At 36.5% G+C, this 19,256-nt stretch overlaps 2 protein-coding genes across 13 annotated transcripts in view; both read right to left on the bottom strand.

Annotated features, from left to right (window-relative positions):
* Positions 1-1,293: 1,293 nt before the first annotated feature.
* On the bottom strand, positions 1,294-7,794 carry pgd (phosphogluconate dehydrogenase). The gene is made up of 13 exons (XM_026200043.1): positions 7,636-7,794; positions 7,239-7,314; positions 6,986-7,165; positions 6,832-6,897; positions 6,630-6,748; positions 6,469-6,535; positions 6,261-6,395; positions 5,879-6,068; positions 4,232-4,362; positions 3,843-3,976; positions 3,461-3,560; positions 2,026-2,148; positions 1,294-1,762 (listed from the first exon to the last, which is right to left on the bottom strand). Exons 1-13 carry the CDS (start codon positions 7,641-7,643, stop codon positions 1,643-1,645), a joined length of 1,449 nt encoding a protein of 482 aa, XP_026055828.1. The 5' UTR covers positions 7,644-7,794; the 3' UTR covers positions 1,294-1,642.
* A 457-nt stretch (positions 7,795-8,251) lies between these two features.
* kif1b (kinesin family member 1B) overlaps positions 8,252-19,256 on the bottom strand; it is a 64,573-nt gene continuing 53,568 nt past the window's right edge. For 8 of the 12 annotated variants that reach the window (XM_026200028.1, XM_026200035.1, XM_026200032.1 and 5 more), the window contains 14 exons: positions 18,616-18,700; positions 18,343-18,448; positions 17,498-17,524; positions 15,974-16,088; positions 15,763-15,896; positions 15,302-15,363; positions 14,442-14,587; positions 14,091-14,333; positions 13,907-13,978; positions 13,718-13,818; positions 13,497-13,649; positions 12,184-12,376; positions 11,974-12,092; positions 8,252-10,977 (listed from right to left, as the gene is read on the bottom strand). In XM_026200028.1, coding sequence (XP_026055813.1) covers positions 10,935-10,977; positions 11,974-12,092; positions 12,184-12,376; positions 13,497-13,649; positions 13,718-13,818; positions 13,907-13,978; positions 14,091-14,333; positions 14,442-14,587; positions 15,302-15,363; positions 15,763-15,896; positions 15,974-16,088; positions 17,498-17,524; positions 18,343-18,448; positions 18,616-18,700 — 1,599 coding nt within the window. In that variant the 3' untranslated portion in view covers positions 8,252-10,934. The remainder of the gene's footprint in view (positions 10,978-11,973; positions 12,093-12,183; positions 12,377-13,496; positions 13,650-13,717; positions 13,819-13,906; positions 13,979-14,090; positions 14,334-14,441; positions 14,588-15,301; positions 15,364-15,762; positions 15,897-15,973; positions 16,089-17,497; positions 17,525-18,342; positions 18,449-18,615; positions 18,701-19,256) is intronic. The other 4 variants (XM_026200030.1, XM_026200041.1, XM_026200034.1 and 1 more) reach the window with 1 other exon arrangement.

Below are 19,256 nucleotides of genomic sequence, written 5' to 3'. Positions count from 1 at the left end.
TGTAATATACAGGTTTTACTTTTTGAATGGAATTAGTGAAATAAATCAACTTTTTTGATGATATTCTAATTATATGACCAGCACCTGTATACTTTAACCCACCATTTCAAACCGTTGCTTCATAGTCAATAGCACCAACAACATATTCTACCTAAAACATATGTAGTAAAACATAATTCATAATCAGCTCTGGAGACCTTGTGGCATTTTAAGCTCATCTTACCCAAGTTACTCTGCTGGGTGGACCATTTGAAAAACGTCACATGGAAGTGACATCGCTGGTCTCATATATATAAGAGACACCTGCTGCTCTCTTCAGCTCTTTGATCTTTAAACAGGTTGGAGGTGAATTAGGGATATTAGTGGAGTGTGTCTTAACCAAGAGGAAATCCTACTTCTCAGCCATTTTCCTTGCTTTATGTTTGGTTCAACACTAAATGTACATTACATATCAGAGAGCATCACAGTTAAATATTTTCTATATTTGTGCCTCATAACTGTTAATATTTCACATGAACAAGGCATTTACTTGCCAGTACCTGCCAACACCATTTGCTGTAATGTAAACCCGAACAGAGTTATATAGTAAAATTAAGTTGTTTTAAAAAAAAATTAAATGTAACTGGGAGCTACTAAAACTAAACCAAAATACATTTCCATGACTCCAAAACTAACTAAAATAAAGTAAAATGGATGCAATGGATGTTTTTTTTTTTTTTTTTTTTTTTTTTTGTAGATATATGAATGATTAATATATTCTAAAACCTTTTTTGAACCACCTGCAGTAAACATAACAACAACACTAGACTGTGCCGAGAAACTGGTAAATGTTTTTGCAGCCCTAAAACTAAAATAAAACTAAATACTCTTGATATGAGAGAAATTAAAACAACAAAACTCAAATATATAATTAACTGTGGTTAAGTTACTGGGATGTTTATTTGTATGCATTACTCTGAAGTGTCATGGCTTTAATGGTAAAAATCAAAATGCATATTGCTCCTCAGGATAGTGTCAAGATCTTTCAAGACACTTACATATCACTACTGATAAAAATTAAGTTTTTATATATTGTGTGTCGTTATTTCATCCTCAAAGAATATCCTTCAGCAGAAGACATTACTATTGTAAACAATCTCATTGTTCCAAAAAACCCTTTCTGCCCTCTCCTGGTGACAAATTAGAAGTACATACAAATAAACAAGTTACATATCTAGTATTTACTGTTAAAAATAAGCAGGAGTAAATCCTGTTTGCAGTAGACAGCATGCGAGTAAAGAAGACAAAAGCTAATTAAAAAGGGATTGGAATCTTTATTTAGCCTAATGCAGTGCAATAGTTACCCATAATCCAGAGTTAACACTGTGAACTCTGGGAGGAAAGCATGACCGGTCTACAGCAAGAAGAATCTCAGAAACAACACACTAACTCAGAAATACGGTGTTTGCAAAGGTGGACCTACTGTAAAACTACAAGAACAGAGCTTACAAATAGAGTATACACTATGATTTAGTATAAATAGAAATCTGCATTTGAACACTCTTCAGTAAGAGCTCTACTGTGGGCTGAAGTTCAGTTCTTCAGGAGGAATGTGCTCAGCTGAAGATGTTCGTTGCTGTTTAACCTAATACCACTCTTGGGTTTAGGCATTGTAGGATGATGAGGACACTTTTCCTCCATGGCCTGTCCAGTTAGTGTGGATGAACTTTCCAGGGTTTGATAGCAGCTCATACGTGTGGGCACCAAAGTAGTCCCTCTGTGCCTGAAGAATGCCACAATATTAAAGGTGATGTCAGCTCAGCCAATGATGAATACAAAGAGAAAACAACTGCTTTAGCATGAATATAAAGGAAGGGATTTATAAAGTGCCTGAAGCAAAAGTATTCATTCTTATTCAATCCGAAAAGACAAAAAGTAAATATATTATTTCTAAATTGAACTCTCTATCATATGAATACTTAGGTCTTCAAATGCCTACATGTAATCCCTGTGATATAGCATAGGTTTAGTTAGAGAGAGGCTAACCTGCAGCAGGTTTGCTGGGAGCATCTCATGCCTGTAACCGTCATAGAAGGACAGGGCAGTGGTGAAGCACGGCATGGGGATCCCCTGCTGCACACCTGTACTTACTACCCTACGCCACGATTCCTGCAAAACATATTCTACATGTATTATCATCATTAATACCAATCAACTTTTAGGTCCAATTCTCGCTATTATTAAACCATTAACTACTAAATGGAACTCCTAATTTGATGCTTATTAATAGTTAGTAAGGTAGTTGTTAAATTTAGGTATTAGATGGGATTAGGGATGTAGGATATGGTCATGCAGAATATGCACTTTATAAGTACTAATAAACAGCCAATATGTTAATAATTGGCATGTTAATAAGCAACTAGTTAATAAAGTGAATTGGTCCCTATTCCCAGTAAACCACTGTTCCTAAATATTTCCATTTCTAAATTACATGTTTTTCCAAACTGTGGATTTTCAGAGCGTTATTTGACATCTGATAAATGACTTTAAAATCCAACTGTTTATAAAAGTTTATTTTCTGACTATCTATGCTATTTTGTTGTCAAATAATTGCTGGAATATTGTAGATAAATACTATAGCTTATACAAAGCAATTGCCACCAATGCATTTACATTTACATTGTCATTTAGCAGACACTTTTATCCAAAGCGAATTACGGCAAGAGGACACTTTAAGCAATCGAAATCAACAAAAGCGCAATGATACGCAAGTGCTACAACAAGTTTCAGTTGGCTTAACATAGTACACGTAGCAAGTTTTTTTTTTGTAATTATATAATAAATAAGGACTGAGCTGTGCAGGTCATTCCACCAGGAGGGAACATTTAATGTAAAAGTAATGTGAAAGTGATTTTGTGCCTCTTTGGGAAGGCACAATAAAGCAAATTTAGATAAAGGGGTGCAGAGCCAGTACTGGTTTCGTAGGCAAACATCAATGCCTTGAGTTTTATGTGAGCAGTTATTGGTAGCCAATGCAAAGTGATAAACAGAGGTGTGACGTGCATTATTTCCAGCTCATTGAAATTTATCTTGCTGCTGTGTTCTGGATTAATTGTAAAGGTTTACGTGCAAGCATTTTATGAAAAACTTCAGTGCTAAACTATATGATTACGTTTGATACACTTTCTTTGACTGCATAGATCTTAATTTAAATCCATATTATAAAATATGATGAAATAAAATGAAATTGTCACTGATTATATGATATTTTATCTATAAATGCTTTTTGCTATAGTATTTCAGCTTGGACTGTGTTCACTGTGTATATATTTGGAAGAAACTAAGTGGACATAGATTTTAGAGGCACTGTAAAGGCACATTAACAGTCAGCCATTGGTGCTCCTGATCTCTCTTCACATTTAGTGACACTATTACAGGAAACGTGTGAAATTCGTGGTCATTCTTGGCTCACTTCCTGTACCTGACAATCCTGTACAGCTTTACTGAAGAAGTTATCCAGCAGCAAACTCTGCAGCTCGGCGTTGCGGTCAAACGCTTCCTTGATCTTACCCAAGAAAACACTGTGAATGAAAGATTCACCACCTTTATTCATAGCTAATCTACAGTTATGATATTGTGAAATCAGCTTCCTCATTTCTGTGCATGTGGGATTTTTAAATGAAATACTATCACCACTTCCTAGTGTTCACAGTGTTGCAACATTCCCCGGGTGGAGGAAAGATGAAGTTTCACATTTAATTCTTGAGTATTTCAGCCGACACACCCTTAACTGATAAGCAATCTGAATAAAGCCTATTGTTTCATGCAATCGTTTTAAATCAGTGTGAGCAGAGCTTGCTTACCTGCGAATAATGCAGCCTCCTCTCCACATCAGAGCAATAGCACCATAGTTAAGAGACCAGCCGAACTCTACTGCAGCCTGTCTGAGCAGCATGAAGCCTTGAGCATATGAAATTATCTTGGAGGCATACAAAGCCTGAAAAAAACAACAATACATTTTCATGAAGTTAAAAACAACCCATTATTATTAAACCCCATAACATACTTGACACATATATCTATATATATTTTTAAATATATACATGTGTGTGTGTTAATAATAAATAATAATAATAATAAATATACACAGTACACACAAATAGTATGTAAACATAAACTTTTATTTTTAATGTAACAAATTGTTTTGCAGCCCAAAATGGATATTATCCATATTTTACCAAGTCTATCGCACCTTTTTAATATCTTCAAGAAACTGTGCCTTGTTTCCGGTGAACTTGACACCCTGAGGGCCGGCGAGGCTCTTACTGGCCTGAACCCTCTCATCCTTCAGAGAGGAGAGACATCTGGCAAAGACAGCTTCCCCTGTGAGACAAAGACACCGCAGCTCCAGTTACAGTCTGCATCTCTGGTCACATCACAACATTCTCATCGCTGTCAGACCACATGAGGAAACATTAAAACATTAGACAGTCGAAGCATGACAGACGGGCCCCACAAAGAACAAATTAGAAATCATATCAGCACAAAATTATCGTACAATGAGAAGGCTAGGCAAGAGAAAATCACTTTGGATGCATTGCCTGCTAAATAAATCTGTACTCTCTTTTACTGTGTCTATTAATAATATGTATAAAAATAAATAAATTATTATTGATACAATTTAGTGACCCAGACATGTTTTATATTTTAGATATAGTTTTATTTTATTATTATTATGACTATTATTATTACAAAAAAATAAAATTCTAATCTAAAATAAAATAAATAAATAACTGAGTTACCAGACATGATATTTTTAGAATATCCAGGAAATATTTTTTTCATTTATGTTTTTTACAGTCATGTGACATTATTATTATTATTATTATTATTATTATTATTATTATAATTTTGTGAAATGTGACCAGAACATTTATTTCTCAGCTTCATCTATGACTTCTATAGAGCAGTTATATATAACTTATATATATAGGCCTCTTTTCACGGTGTTTTCTTCAAGACTCAGGGTCACATTGTATAATCCAGTTCATATCTGTGTCCAGACCCTGGTAATGTTGACTCTGGTAATAAATGGTACGGCTAGACTATTGTAAGAGCAGATCTTACTACATCTACACAGATGAGCGGCTGGAAGCAAAACCCTGTACTCAGCATGACTTTGTATTATATTATCACCCAACCCAAGGCCAACAAGTGTGGGAAGAGACGAGTGGAGGAAGGAAAAAAAATATCTGGTGGAAAACAGCCAGTCATGGTGAACACAGCACTGGAATTCAGCCTATTGAAAGAAGAAAACCATACAAATCGAAGCAGCTCTCTCACGCTTCAGTGCTGCACAAACAGCCTTTTGTTCATTTAACGGACACTACATATACAAGCCAGGTCAAATAGATTTACACAGCGCTTTTCATAATACATGTAGATTCAAAACAGCTTTATAAAAACATATGCATCAAATTAATTTTGACAAATATTGTCTAACTGGTTTTTGTGCTTTGAGCGATCCTAAGGTAACATCTCAAGTCGAAACCAACTACATTCTTAAAACCATAATCCACCACAGATCAAAATAAGAGTTTGTTTCCTGCTGGACCAAGCCAATATTTCTCATTTTAAATCATTTATAGAAATGGTAAATGGCGATAAATCACTGGACCAAAACTCTTGCACAATAGCCCCAGGACAGCAGGCCATCATTATTGTTGAGCCCTGCACCAAAAGCCAAAACAGGAAATCCCACTTATGTCACATCAGCTGAAGAGATGAATAGCAAAGCTGCTTATGTGTTTTTCTAAGCCCAAGTGACTTTCTCCCTCTATATATCTAAAATAACAAAAACACACCCTTAGCAGAGAAATCACACAAGATGGTAGCTTACCGATCAGTGTAACTGGTGTGCCATATTCCAAAGCGGAGATAGCAGTCCATTTCCCTGTGCCTTTCTGCCCGGCGCTATCTCTGATTTTGGGCAGCAGATGAGTGCCATCTTCATCCTTGTATTTCAGGATATTGGCCGTGATCTCAATGAGGAAAGAGTCCAGCTCGGTCTTATTCCACTGTTCGAAGGCCTGATAGGGAAATCAGACATAGAAATTCAGTCTTAAGAGGAAGCAGACCAAAACAGTCCTTCACGAGGAACAGGGAGAGGTGTATTTCAAAATACAGACGAAATAAGGAAGGAGAACAATACAGAGGGGATTTGAAGAATTACAACATCATGGACAGTTCATCTAGATTACAAAACTATAGTCATTATTAACCTGAGCCATTTCATCATGGTCCATACACAGCACGTCCTTCATCAGATGGTAGGCCTCACAGATCAGCTGCATGTCACCGTATTCAATACCGTTATGGACCATCTTAACAAAATGCCCAGCTCCTTCATCTCCAACCTAAACAAATATACAAAGATTTTGTAGAAGTGCATTCACAGGCTGTATAAATGCATTGATAACTAATACTCACCCAGTCGCAGCATGGCTCTTTGCCCACCTTGGCCGCGATGCTCTGAAAAATCTCTTTTATGTGTGGCCTGAACGTATAAAGTAAAAATTACATTCCATAAACTTCGATAAATGCACACACATATGCATAGGTGCACTTGTTTGACACATGCTTGTGCTCACCAGGCATCCTTATGTCCTCCAGGCATCAGTGAGGGTCCATAGCGAGCCCCTTCTTCTCCTCCACTCACTCCACTACCCACGAACAGAAGCTGCTTCTCCTTCAGGCTCTTACAGCGTCTCTGCATGTGATTAGCAGCATGAACATTTAGATCAAACACGGTTATCACCTCATATGATCATAAGTTTGGATTGTCAAACTCACCGTTGTATCTCTGTACTCTGAATTTCCACCATCTATGATAATGTCCCCAGGTTCAAGAAGAGGAACCTACAATACACAGAAAAAAGTGGGTTACTTGATCACTTTGGCTTGGTGACAAAGCAAACTAAGACCGTTGATTCATGGTGACGTTTACCAGTTTATCAATGAAGTCATCGACAGCTTGTCCTGCTTTGACGAGAAGGATGATGCGACGGGGTTTTTTGAGTTTAGACACCATGTCTTCGAGGGACTCGGCCCCGATCACCTTAGTGCCTTTGGCTTCGTTGTTTAAAAAGTCATGGACCTTGGACACCGTTCTGTTAAACGCACAGACCTGAGGAATGACAGTAGTTATAACATCTTAAACCTGATGTGAACCATCAGAACAGGTCAGAATGGCAACTTACCACAAATCCATGGTCATTCATGTTCAGGATCAGATTCTGGCCCATCACAGCCAGACCAATGAGAGCAATATCCGCTCTGTGGAGGCAAAAACATGGAGATTGGGAGAAAGAACATTCATAATAAATAATCAGAGCGCTAACTGATTGAAATCAGTGGTTATGACAAATGTCATCCAGTCTAGCTGGATAACAGAACGAATTTCAATTATAGATCCGTGTCTGAACAAAAACAAAAGTGCTTGATAGTAAGCAGAGAGGTTACTACAGATAAAATGAATGCTGAAAATGTGCAACAACTTACATTATATTACATTTAATGATAATATACAATCAAATGTGCTCAGTCAAATAGCAATTTCATATTACAAATCATTTTAAAAGATACATGTATACTTACTGAGCCATGTTTGAAGGTTGGTTCCGTCTTAAAATGACACTTTGGATCAGGGTTTTGACTCTTGCAGCACCGTCTGAGCTGAACTTCCTGATTCACGACCTGAGAATGAGCAGCAGCGCCTGACAGATTACAGTGGTCGTGGCGTCATCCGTATCTCCGTCTGTGATTGGCGGAGACTCTCTGAGCCGAGCTTGGATGCTGTTGATTGGCTGGCTAATTTTGTCCCTCCCCACGTCTGTTCTCCGCCCACCGTGTCAGAAAATACTGAGAATATTTGTCATTGAAGTAAAAAAGTAAAACGAGTGAGTGTAATACTATGATAAAAAATAGTTATAAATATTTGACGTAATTATTTCCAAGATAATATATGTAATGCTTATGTCAAAAGATAAAAATATTAAATAAAATATATTTATATATATATATATATATATATATATATATATTTTTTTTTTTTTTTTTTAAACAAGCAAGCTAGCCTTAAGACATGCAGTCAAATCAATTTAGGAAGTCAAATAATGTAATATCTAGCAAAATATCACTTTAACTAAACAGAAGCAATGGCCTATGTATAATTCAAAGTGTTGTGTAAAGAGAAAGAGACGACACGAGATCCGTTGCTCGTCTAATGCACTGGTTGTAATTTTATTTGTACCTCATTCACTAAACAGGTCAATGGTGCAAGGTTACCATACACAGAATTAAGATATATGCATTACACGTCTAGGCTATACAGCGAATGGATTATAATTATTACAAATACAGGAGACATATTTACATTTTAATCCAAGTTCCATACAACATGAAATATTTACAAAATAAGTATGAAAATGAAGCCAATCTGACAAATAATGTACAGTGTTAATGCCACAGCTGAACTGTTTTCTGTAGTTTCATCACAATGACAGGGAGTGATGGGATGATACAGTAATGCCAGGGTTGCTTCAGAGGCAGCATGGGAAAAAATGCACTAGTGAGCACAAAAGCAATTTTTTATTCTAAAAAAAATATATTCCCTGATGTTAGAAATCAAAATGAACAGGCCTCATCATAACTCTGCCCTCCATATCTATAGCCTAAATGTGAAAAAGTGCCTTTGTAACACAGACAGATTTCTATTTCAAGAAATAAGCACAGCAACATGTCAGTCCTCTCATTCATGCACTTTTAGTGAAATGCAAGGTACATTCAAAGTCCACTTCAATGAGAAAAAAACCACAACCTAAAACCATCTGGTTTCCAATTGAGAAAACAACAAAAACATCGTTCAAGCTTTCTTTGTTCTGTTAGTTGTATAAATACGTGCAAAGAGCTGCAAACTAAACATATACATTGCAAAAAAAAAAAAAAAAAAAAGTGAATGAAATTCATTATGAATATCATATTAGTCAACCAAGCCACTCAACAAAGATGGATAAAAAAACTAAAAGCTTTGCTCTGGCCAAACTTTGTAACAGTAACTAACACTCATCATGTATTTAGATAAATGCTAACCTTCACTAAGCTTTACGCACTATATGTGCCAGATCTGAATATTAAATCTGAACATTTTCACAGATGATGTAACAATCAAACAGCTCAGTTGAAGCCTAAAGGCTGGTTGACCTAAGGACTTGACTTTATGAGCCATTTTCATGTGTTTCCTGTGAAAAGAAGAGAAAGTGCAGTGTATGATGCAGCAAGAACATTGACTTCATAAGGATTGACAGTGTGACAGTCTGGTGGGCAATAATTCCTGCTGGTTGCCTGGACAGAGGACTGTTATACGCTCAACCAAATGGCTGAAATTTCACCATCAAACTGAGTCACTGCTAACTTCAGCATTTGGCTCTTGACTGCATGTCTTCAAATGCACAGAGCAAAGAAAAAAAATAAAATAAAAACAGAACACTACCATCCCTGCACTGCAGTGAACTGCATAATTAGCCCAATTTCTACTGACAGTGATCAAACTGTTTTAGAGCTCAAACTCGGTCTGTTCAAATAAGTAAAGAAGAACAGCTGAATTAAAATTGAGGAAAAGTGCCCTTCTTGCCTTCCATTGTATAATGTAAAACACTGATCACATGTTAATAAAATAAGTTAAGATAATCAGTGGAGATACAAGATAAATGTTCAATAATATTAAAAAGTGATCGTGCTCATCCTCAAGAGGAATAAAGGCTGGTTTAATGATCCTGCAGAAAAAAATAATTCAATCCTTCACTTTGTTAACTATAACCCATCGAATCAGTATCTCACTCAAGCGTTTGGTCTTCAAAGAAACAAAACCAACGGATCTTTCTTGCTAAAACTGCAGGAAAATGGTTTCAGTAATACAGTAACAAGGACAGAAACCCATAATGCATCATGTCTCGTCATGAGTAGCGTTAAGCACAGTAATCCTGAACGTTATGAACAAATAGATTCATTCAGTCAGTTGTTCTGCGTTAAGGTAATTGTTTTGCACCATTTTTTTTTACCTAATCTACTGAGGAATCGAGTAGAATACTCCTGTAGGCTACCGAAAAAGCGTTATTTGAGATATCATCACCATCATTTTTCTTTCCCTGGTATTATATGTCTCATGATTACATACTGTACTTTGCTAATGGTGTGTTTTATGTCAAGCAAATAGTCAGCGACAGGCTTGGCGAGTAAACGGCTGTATGTACACGGTCAACGTCCTGCTTTGATTGAGCAAATCCATTAAACCAATACTGCAATGACATTCAGTGTAAGGGTCAATTTCTTTGTTTAGAAAATTAAATGTGGTCCATTTAAAATCATTTGTTTAAGTAATATCTGGAGCACAGCTATTTGTTTTCGTCTTGTATATTTTCTTACAGAGAGAGTTGATTTTGTGTTAATTCAAAAACGGAATATTTTAAATGTTATTTATATTATTCTTTTTTTACTCAATGGGTTTTTTATAGCAAACCAACTTTCTCCTGAGGGTAAGATGTTCCTGGCAGACAACACTGTAAGGACGAGGTTTCCAGACGAGAGGAACTCAAGAGAAAGCAGAACCTGCTCTGAAGATTCGTGCACACACAAAGAGACTATTACAACATGCTACTTGAAGGAGGTTCAGTTATGACAAAGAACAAAACTGAAGACGGAATAAATCCAATCAATAACACATCAGAGAGGGGGAGAGGAGGAGGAGGAGGAAGAGGGAGGGAGGTGTTGAGGAACTGAAAGTTCATTTGCTGGAGAGGAGAACAGAGCCACAGGTCTACATACAAGAGAAACTGTCAAGAAGCACAAAGATTTAGAAGTGTTAACACACTACACTGTTAAGGTGAGCACGATCTCGTTCAGTTCTTCATCAGACTGGACCGTCTCCTCGCCAGCTTTGACCTGCAGGAAAACACACACAGATTCAGGTGAGCAGTGAACATTTTAAAGGAAAAAAACACACAAACAGCAGCCCCAAAAAAAGTATTTGGATACTTAAGACACAGCCTGAATGTGAACACATGAAACCAAGTGGCATCTGTTAACAACAGAAGTCTTCTCACAACCAAAATCATTTCTTTCCCTCTCTACAAATATGTAATGAAATGTTTAATTACTGTTAGAATTATAGTATGAACTTCTAAAAATAACTGAATAACTATTTTATTTCATATTATTTAGCTGACTATATTTCTTTAAAATATGGCATTTTAAAGAATTATGTTTCTTTAAAATAAACCCCTATATAAATATTTACATTAATTAATAACACAATTAGTGTGTGTATTTCTTTAATTTCAGTATCAAAGAGATACGCAAGGATTTGTATTACTATTTATTATTTATTTTATAGTTTAGTTATTGATTTTATTGGAGTTTTTTTTTTCTTTTTTAGTACACCAAGTTAAACTACAGGAAAATAATGTAAGCTAATATATGCTTGCCATTTCATTTTCACCATTTTTTTTAAAATGTTGCCTTCACTTATTTATTTTAAAATTGACCTGCAGTATAAGAAATAAAAAATATAAAAAAATATTCTATGTAATCTCTGACCTAATATAAGGCCAAATTTGACAAGACTTCCTAAAAATAATATATATATTGTCAGTTTGTTGTAGTTCAAGAAAAATATTTTATGGTTTTAGTTTTAGTTAACTATAATAACTCTGGAGGGTGTATATATTATTATATATAGAAGTTAAGCATTTGTTTGTGCCACATTCATGTAAAATAAATATCTCTCAGATTGATATTTTATTACACAATGCAATAACACTAAATGTTAGATTTTTTCACTGAAGAGGACCAGAAAGAAACCCCTTCGTAAGAGTTAGTCAGTTTGGTGCAGACTAGACTAGCTTAATTCTAGATGATCTAAGTTTCTGGGCTGTGTACCTTATTGTTCCTGCTAGCAGTGGGTTAAAGGCATACAGCCAGTCGTTCATGTCTTTGTCATTGTTGGCCTGGAGGAGGATCCCTCTGTGCTTGGTGCACACGGCGAATGTATTGGGCGTCTGCAAGCCATCAAACAGCAGCAATCAGGCATTCATCTGACATATGTTCCAGGAAAAACTGTGGATTTCCACACAGCAGGTGAGGCTTTACCTTGAGCATGGCCTGCTGGTCTTCACTGTATTCCACCTGAGCAGTGGATAAATTCAGCACTCCCCTCTCTACTGGGTCCTTGTCGTTGTTGTAGATGAACACGTATGGCCGGCGAACCACCACAAAGTGCTTCACCCAGGAGTTGGAGAGGGACTCCATGAAACTGAGGAATCCCTTCTTAGACACCACAGACCTGAGAGAACACGAGGACACGTCAGTCCAGCATATTACTGGACAATCTCTGCTGCCCCATCAGAGGAAACTAGGGCTGCAAAACGATTAATCGCATTCAAAATTAAAGTCTGTTTACATATTATATGTGTGTGTACAGTGTATCTTTATCATGTGTATATATAAATACACACATGTATCTATTTGTATGTATTAGGGCTGTGAGCCGATTAAAATTTGTAATCTAACTGATTACACAATGTTTCAATTAATGAATGATTTAATTAGACTGTGAAAATACCCACAAAAGATTGAAGCAATTTTTGTGTTAAATGAAAAAGTATCAAGTAGACATTACAAATTGTAGCTTTAGAAAACTTGATTTATAAAATGTATTAAACATAAACATTTAGGCTATAATAGGATAAACTATAGGACACCGAAGATAATTCGAGAAACATCTAAGTACTTCTTGTTCATACAATGAAAGTCATTGGTAACTAAACAGCTTTGTAATGAAAGAAAGTTTTAAAAAGACACGAGGGTGAGTAAATGATAACAGAAACATTTTTAGGGGGGTGAACTATCCCTTTAATGTTTTTATTTTTATTTATTTTAATGAAATTGTACTCTAAATAAGAAACTAAATCTGCCAGCAGGTGGCGATAAATGCCTTTATGATTCGTTCAAACGGCTGATACATTCAGGAGAGAAGTAAACTGCTTCAAATGATTTGTTCAAAACACGGATTCATTCAGAAACTAAACTCTGATGTGTAGCTCAGAGATGCGCAACAAACAATTCTGCCGTTGCTTTAAAGTTTCTCTGCAAAATGAAGCAAAAATACATAATATTGTGTTTAAAATATAACAAAATATCAACTTCTTATTTACTGAACTGTTGTATAAAAATCACATTTAAACTTGTGATATTTGGGACATTAAATAAACAGTGCACACATACAGCATGTGAACATAAGCTTTTTTCGAATGTGATTAATCGCGATTAATCGTTTTGCAGCCTTAAAGGAATCTATGACACAGAACATCTAAACTGAATGATTTAAGCGTTCCAATTCATCTCGATTCTTGTGAGATTGGAATAAACAAAAATAAACGTGTCCGCTATATCAAAACTCTCACCCAGGTCTCATTTCCTCAATATCAGGCACAAGGTTGAGGAACTCGTGTTTGCCGGCGCGGGCCAGGTAGGACGTCTCCAGAATGGGCACCATGGGGAAGTTCTCATAGTCTGAGCATGAAGGGCTGGTGGCACGAGAGTTCGCTTCAGGGGTCCTGGACGATACAGAAGTTTTAGGATCCTAAGCTGTAGTTTAAGCTTATTGGTAGTGAACCGTACATACCGAGAGTCTGACAGAGAGGGGCAGGTGGAGGAGGGTGTGAGAGTAGCACTGCTGAAACTGGTGACGGATGGATCACGGCCCATAGGAGAGATATCCGACAACTGAAAGAGACAGTTTCCCATTAATCCAAGTGGATCTGTTCCAATTCATACAAAACGGGTTGTTTTTCATCGTTCAAGCTGAGGTTACCTTGCAGTCGCTGATGCTGTTACACATCTGGTTGTAGTCACTGTTGAAAGTGTGTGTCAGGAGACGGAGACACTGCAAAGAATTAAAAGACATAAACGCACAAAATAAAATGGAGATCTCTCATATTTGACTTTAAATGGAACACCGTATTTAACAATCAGGTTTTTCATCGATTTAGTCTTACTTTAGTGGCCAGCTCCTTCTCGCGGTCTACCAAGCTCTCGATGTCTGTGGAGTCGTATCCGCTGCTCTCACTGGGTGTGATGGCGCTCTCAAAGGTGGTGGAGGAGATCTGGGAGGAGATGCTGGTGGAGGTGCTGAGGGTGCCGCTGCTCAGACTGGGAGACAGGGAGTCGCTCAGGGATTTAGGAGGAGGCGTCTCACTCAGTTTCTCACGGAGCAGCAGCAGGTGACGTGTCTTCTCCACCTGACATGGACAGAAATGGGCGTCTGTCAGATATTCTTCAGTAGATGGACAGCAGCAGCGAGAAGTGTGGCAGGGCTCAGTCGTGATCTTTTTGTCTTCTGTGCTCACCTCATGCAACTGCTCGAGTTTCTCCAGCTCCCACTGGTGCTCCAGGATCAGACTGTCTCCTCTGGGTCTCCAACCGGCCAGGTTCTCCTCTCCACGAACATACGCCACAGATGTATCCAGAACCTTCCGTCTCCGTCGCTGCATACCTGAAAATAAACGATCAAATGATTCGATATAGCAAGTCCAATATATCAAAATGAAAAATCCCTAAACTAGAAACTAGAGTAAACTAGAAAATTCATACATTTTATAAATGTAAAAAAATCATAACCTTGGAAATGTGTCTTTATTTAAATAAAAATCCTAATGTCTGTATATATTTATAAATTATTTGTCAATTTTTTTTTATAAATATTCTGTATAATAATTCACAATACCATTCAGAAGTTTGTGGTTTATAATTTTTTGAATGTTTTCAAAATAAGTCTCTTATGCTTATCATGGTTGAATTTATTTAAAGTAAAGCAAATTTATGTAATTTTATTACAATTTCAAATCACTGTTTATTTTTTTAATTTTTTAAAATATAATTAATGATGTCAAAGCTGAATTGTCAGCATTATTACTCCAGTCTTTAGCATCACATGATCTTTCAGAAATCATTTTATTATGCTGATTTGATGCTCAATAAACATTTCTTATTATCATCCATGTTGAAAACAGCATCTTAGTATTTATGTGGAAACTATACATTTTTTAACCAAGTCTTTGATGAATATAAAGTTCAAAAGAACAGCATTTATTTGAAACAAAAATATTTTGACACTATAAATATCATTACTGTCACTTTTGACCAACTGAATGCATCCTTGCTAGATAAAAACATACATACATACATACATATATATAAAACGTCTTACCTGGGCTTCCCGTGTCAGCTATTTTGCATAAGCTTAGCTCATAGATTCCAGTCACTTTATTACTGTAATGGAAACATCAGAGAACAGTGTTAGCAGTTTCTTTACTTTACACATTTCTGGAGAGGACTCACATTTCAAGAGAGTCTATGCATAAGATGTCCAATATCATAATTACAGCTTAAAAGAAGGTGTGTCCAGCAAACCAGTCGCCATTTCATTTTCACCATTTTTAATGTTGCCTTCACTAACAGATTTTAAATGGTCCCACAGTATAAGAAATTAATTTAACAGAATAAATATTCCATGTAGCCTTTGACAAGACTTGCTCAAATGCTATATAAAATGTTTTGATTGAGTACAGCCTGCCAAAATGTCCTAAAAGTATTTTATGTATATTAACCTTTAGACACATTTGAGCTTTTTTGATGGTAGAAGAGATAAAATAAGCCTTTTCTATTTACCAGTCGGGGGTTTTGGAGTAGCCACTGCCGAACAGGTTCCTCAGGGAGCGTGGAGGAGAGATCTTAGCATCTCTGGAGTAGAAGACCATGCAGATGTCCTTGGTGATGATGGCAGGCTGGATGCAGTGATCAAGCTGCAGGAGAGTGGTTAGCACATATGTCAATACTACATACTGTGGAACCTCCTTCTAAAGAACCGGTCGAGGCTGACCTCAAGATAAGCCGACAGGGTCATGTAAATCTTCTCTCCGTAGGGAGTGACACGGTTCAGCAGGAGAGAGTTGTGCAGGGAGCTGTCCCAGACAGCCTCGAACCTGTAAAACGTCCTGAACAGGAAAAAGGACATTCGATTTTAGGCTTCAGAAACAATAGCCATGGAATGATGTTTTAGATATTTACTGGTGCTGAATGGATTAAGACAACATGAAATGATATTCACAAGCCACTTTACTTACACTTTACTGTAATATTATAACATTATATAGAAAATGCTGATTTTGATTTCATGCGGACTGTGAATATCACAAACACTTCAGGTATGCTGCCTACAGTCTTTCAGCTAACAGTTGGTGCTAATGGACAGGCGATCTCCTCTAACACTGTGAAAAACATGTAATGCCAGCTGCATCATGCGCTGTTGGGAGATCTCTGTGCCTAAACAGTCTGGTGATATGTTTGAGTCACATAGCTATGAACACAACACAAGAGTGTTGACAGGTGCTACATTATTAGTGATCTGCTGTGAGCTTGAAGCAGAGTGTGTGTGTGTGTGTGTGTGTGTGTGTGTGTGTGTGTGTGTGTGTGTGTGTGTGTGACTCAGGACTACAGCAAAGTGATGACTATTAGCAAAGGCACACGATTTATATGAACAGACATGGAGACGGAGAGAAACAGAGAGAGAGAGAGAGACTGGTGCAGGTGACTCATCCTCAAATATCCGTGTATCTTTTTCTCCACTCACTCACCTCCCTCTCTTGTTCTCATTTCACTGTTTAAATGGCAGATAAATGCATAAAGGCTTGCCTGCGTCTGTATTTAGACTCATCAATTCAGCTTCTAACAAGCCCAATTTAGTATTATGGAGAATGCAGAGCAGAATTAAATTAAATGTCACACCTACACTATCATTTTCTTTAATTAAAGAAATGTGGTGGCAAAAGCTTGTCTATTTAATAGTTTTAAAGTGAGGTGATACATGCAAAAGCAAGGATAAAAAGTAATTTTACATTATCAAAGGTCATTTTCTTAGTAACAGAAAACCAATTTCATATATTAATTTTCTTATAATTTTCTTATATATTATTTAATGGGCCTTTTTTTTAAAAAAAAGGGCAAATTCTATATTAATTCACATTCATATATTATATTAAATAACCATATGACATACTAAAGGTTCTCAACAAGGTTTAATTTTTTTTTAAAGAAACTTAATATTTCAATTTGTTAAATGTAATAATATCATGCCAATTTTCACATTTCAAACGTTTACATTTTTCAGGGTCAAGATTTATTTTTTTTCTTTTGCAATTAAATTTAGCTAAAGCCATTTTGATTATTAGAAGAAAATCTCTTTTGCAAATTCACCTCAGTTCATCCTATCATACAGAAGGAGTTCAGAGAGAAGCAGAAAAACAATGACACAGATACATCATTTTGCTACTGTTACACCTACAGATCACAAATGTCTCATAAAGCACTTTAATGGTGAAAATGCTTTATGAGGTGGTTCTGATACCTAGCTATATCGCTATCAATACAAAGGCTGAGCAAAACCGAGAGTCCAACCGCAGCAGGAATAGGACGAGAACAAAAAGAGAGACAAAAAACAAGCAGAAACAGTCAGGCAACGGAAATAATCACAAATGAAAAGACAAAAAGCAGCATTCAGATTAAACAGGCAGAGGAAATAAATGGAAAATAAATGGAAAATAAAGCAAACTGGCATCATCAAAAGCACATTTAACAGGTTTAACAGAGCTCTGCATATCTCGGTTGGTCCACTAGCAGGCTCTCTTGCTCCCTGCAGGATTTTCTCCTCTCACTGACGCCAACACTGACTCATATTCAACATACTCTCCTGAATTCTAAGCAGTTAGGGAAACGCATTTGCATTAGGTGGACAGAGTATTTGCAGGCCTTTTTATGCGGTTTAGAAACAGACAACTTTCCACCGACTGCAGACATACGAACTGAACTTCATACTTGATTAAATAGGCTGTCAGATGTGGAGAGCACACGCAACACGCTTCTTTATCTGAACTTGTGGCTGTTAACATACAATATCTGCTGGAGGTTTAAGATGTCATCAAATCAGAAACTATTAAAGGTTTCCAGATCAAGATTAAAAAGACAGGGAGACTGGGCTTTTGCCTTTATCCCCCATGAATCTTTCTTTAAGGTAAAACCTAAAATCCACCCTTTAGAAAAGGTTTATAATGTTTGAGTCCTCCTGAGCATCTTTTTTCTATGTACAATGTCATTGTATGCCGTTTTATTGTTTTGATTGGTGTTTTATTATAATGATTCAACAACTGTTGTTTTAATGTGCAATGTATACAAGCTAAACTGAACTAAACATACCTGCTTGAGTTGTGAGAGGATTTGAGGTTTTTAGCTGAGATGATGTTTAGAGACAGGACTGCGTCTGCGGCCGACTCGTCCACTTCTGGCTTATTCCTAATTCGACCTACAACAGACACAACAATCGATGCGAGATGGCTGTAGCCTTCATTATACTCTTTATAAAATTGTTATTTCAAGTTCTGGCTTCTGATTGGACAACATTAACAATCCAGCTTTGCTAACATCAATTATTTCTTCCATTTAAGATTTTAGGGCCAAATTTGTCCTCACCAACCACCAGCTCTCGGACGTCCTTCCAGTGCAGCTCACTGCCCTTCTCATGGATCAGAGTGACTGTTATTCTACGCTGAATGCCCTGAAAACACAAACAACACAGCTTACTAAGAGCAATCTCAGTTTGAATCATTAATATGTCCTTGGCTAAGGACAGTGAACATGATCCTGAAGCTAAACTACAGATTTACAGACAGCAACTGCAGAGAGAATTCAATATTAATAGAACAGGGAGATGCACAAGACCAAAGTGCATTGCAATGAAAATTTAATGCATTGATAACAGAATTTGATATTCAATTATAATTCAATATATTATGCACCATGTTGTTTTTTTTTATAAATTTTTTCTAGTCAATTGCTTTTGCATGTTTCCAGTACATCATATTTGTATGTACAGCATATTTTTGAATACATACACTACACCAGTCAAATGTTTTTTAACAGTAAGATTTTTAATGTTTTTTTAAAGAATCCTCTTCTGCTCACCAAGCATGCGTTTTTTTTTATCCAATGTGTAATAGTTGTACTATTTAAAATGCTTTAATGATGTTAAAGGCATTTGTAATGTTACAAAAGATTTCAATTTCAGATTAATGCTGTTCTTCTGAACTTTCTATTCATCAAAGGAGCCTGAA

Source organism: Carassius auratus, chromosome 23, assembly GCF_003368295.1.
Source record: "Carassius auratus strain Wakin chromosome 23, ASM336829v1, whole genome shotgun sequence".
Lineage (NCBI taxonomy): Eukaryota > Metazoa > Chordata > Actinopteri > Cypriniformes > Cyprinidae > Carassius > Carassius auratus.
This window is presented reverse-complemented; position numbering and strand designations above follow the sequence as displayed.

Coding starts and splice junctions, on each gene's coding strand:
- pgd (XM_026200043.1), bottom strand. Junction 6,396..6,468: donor AAGAGCCATGCTGCGACTGG/GTGAGTATTAGT, acceptor ATATTTGTTTAG/GTTGGAGATGAAGGAGCTGG. Junction 6,069..6,260: donor ACCATGATGAAATGGCTCAG/GTTAATAATGAC, acceptor TTTCCCTATCAG/GCCTTCGAACAGTGGAATAA.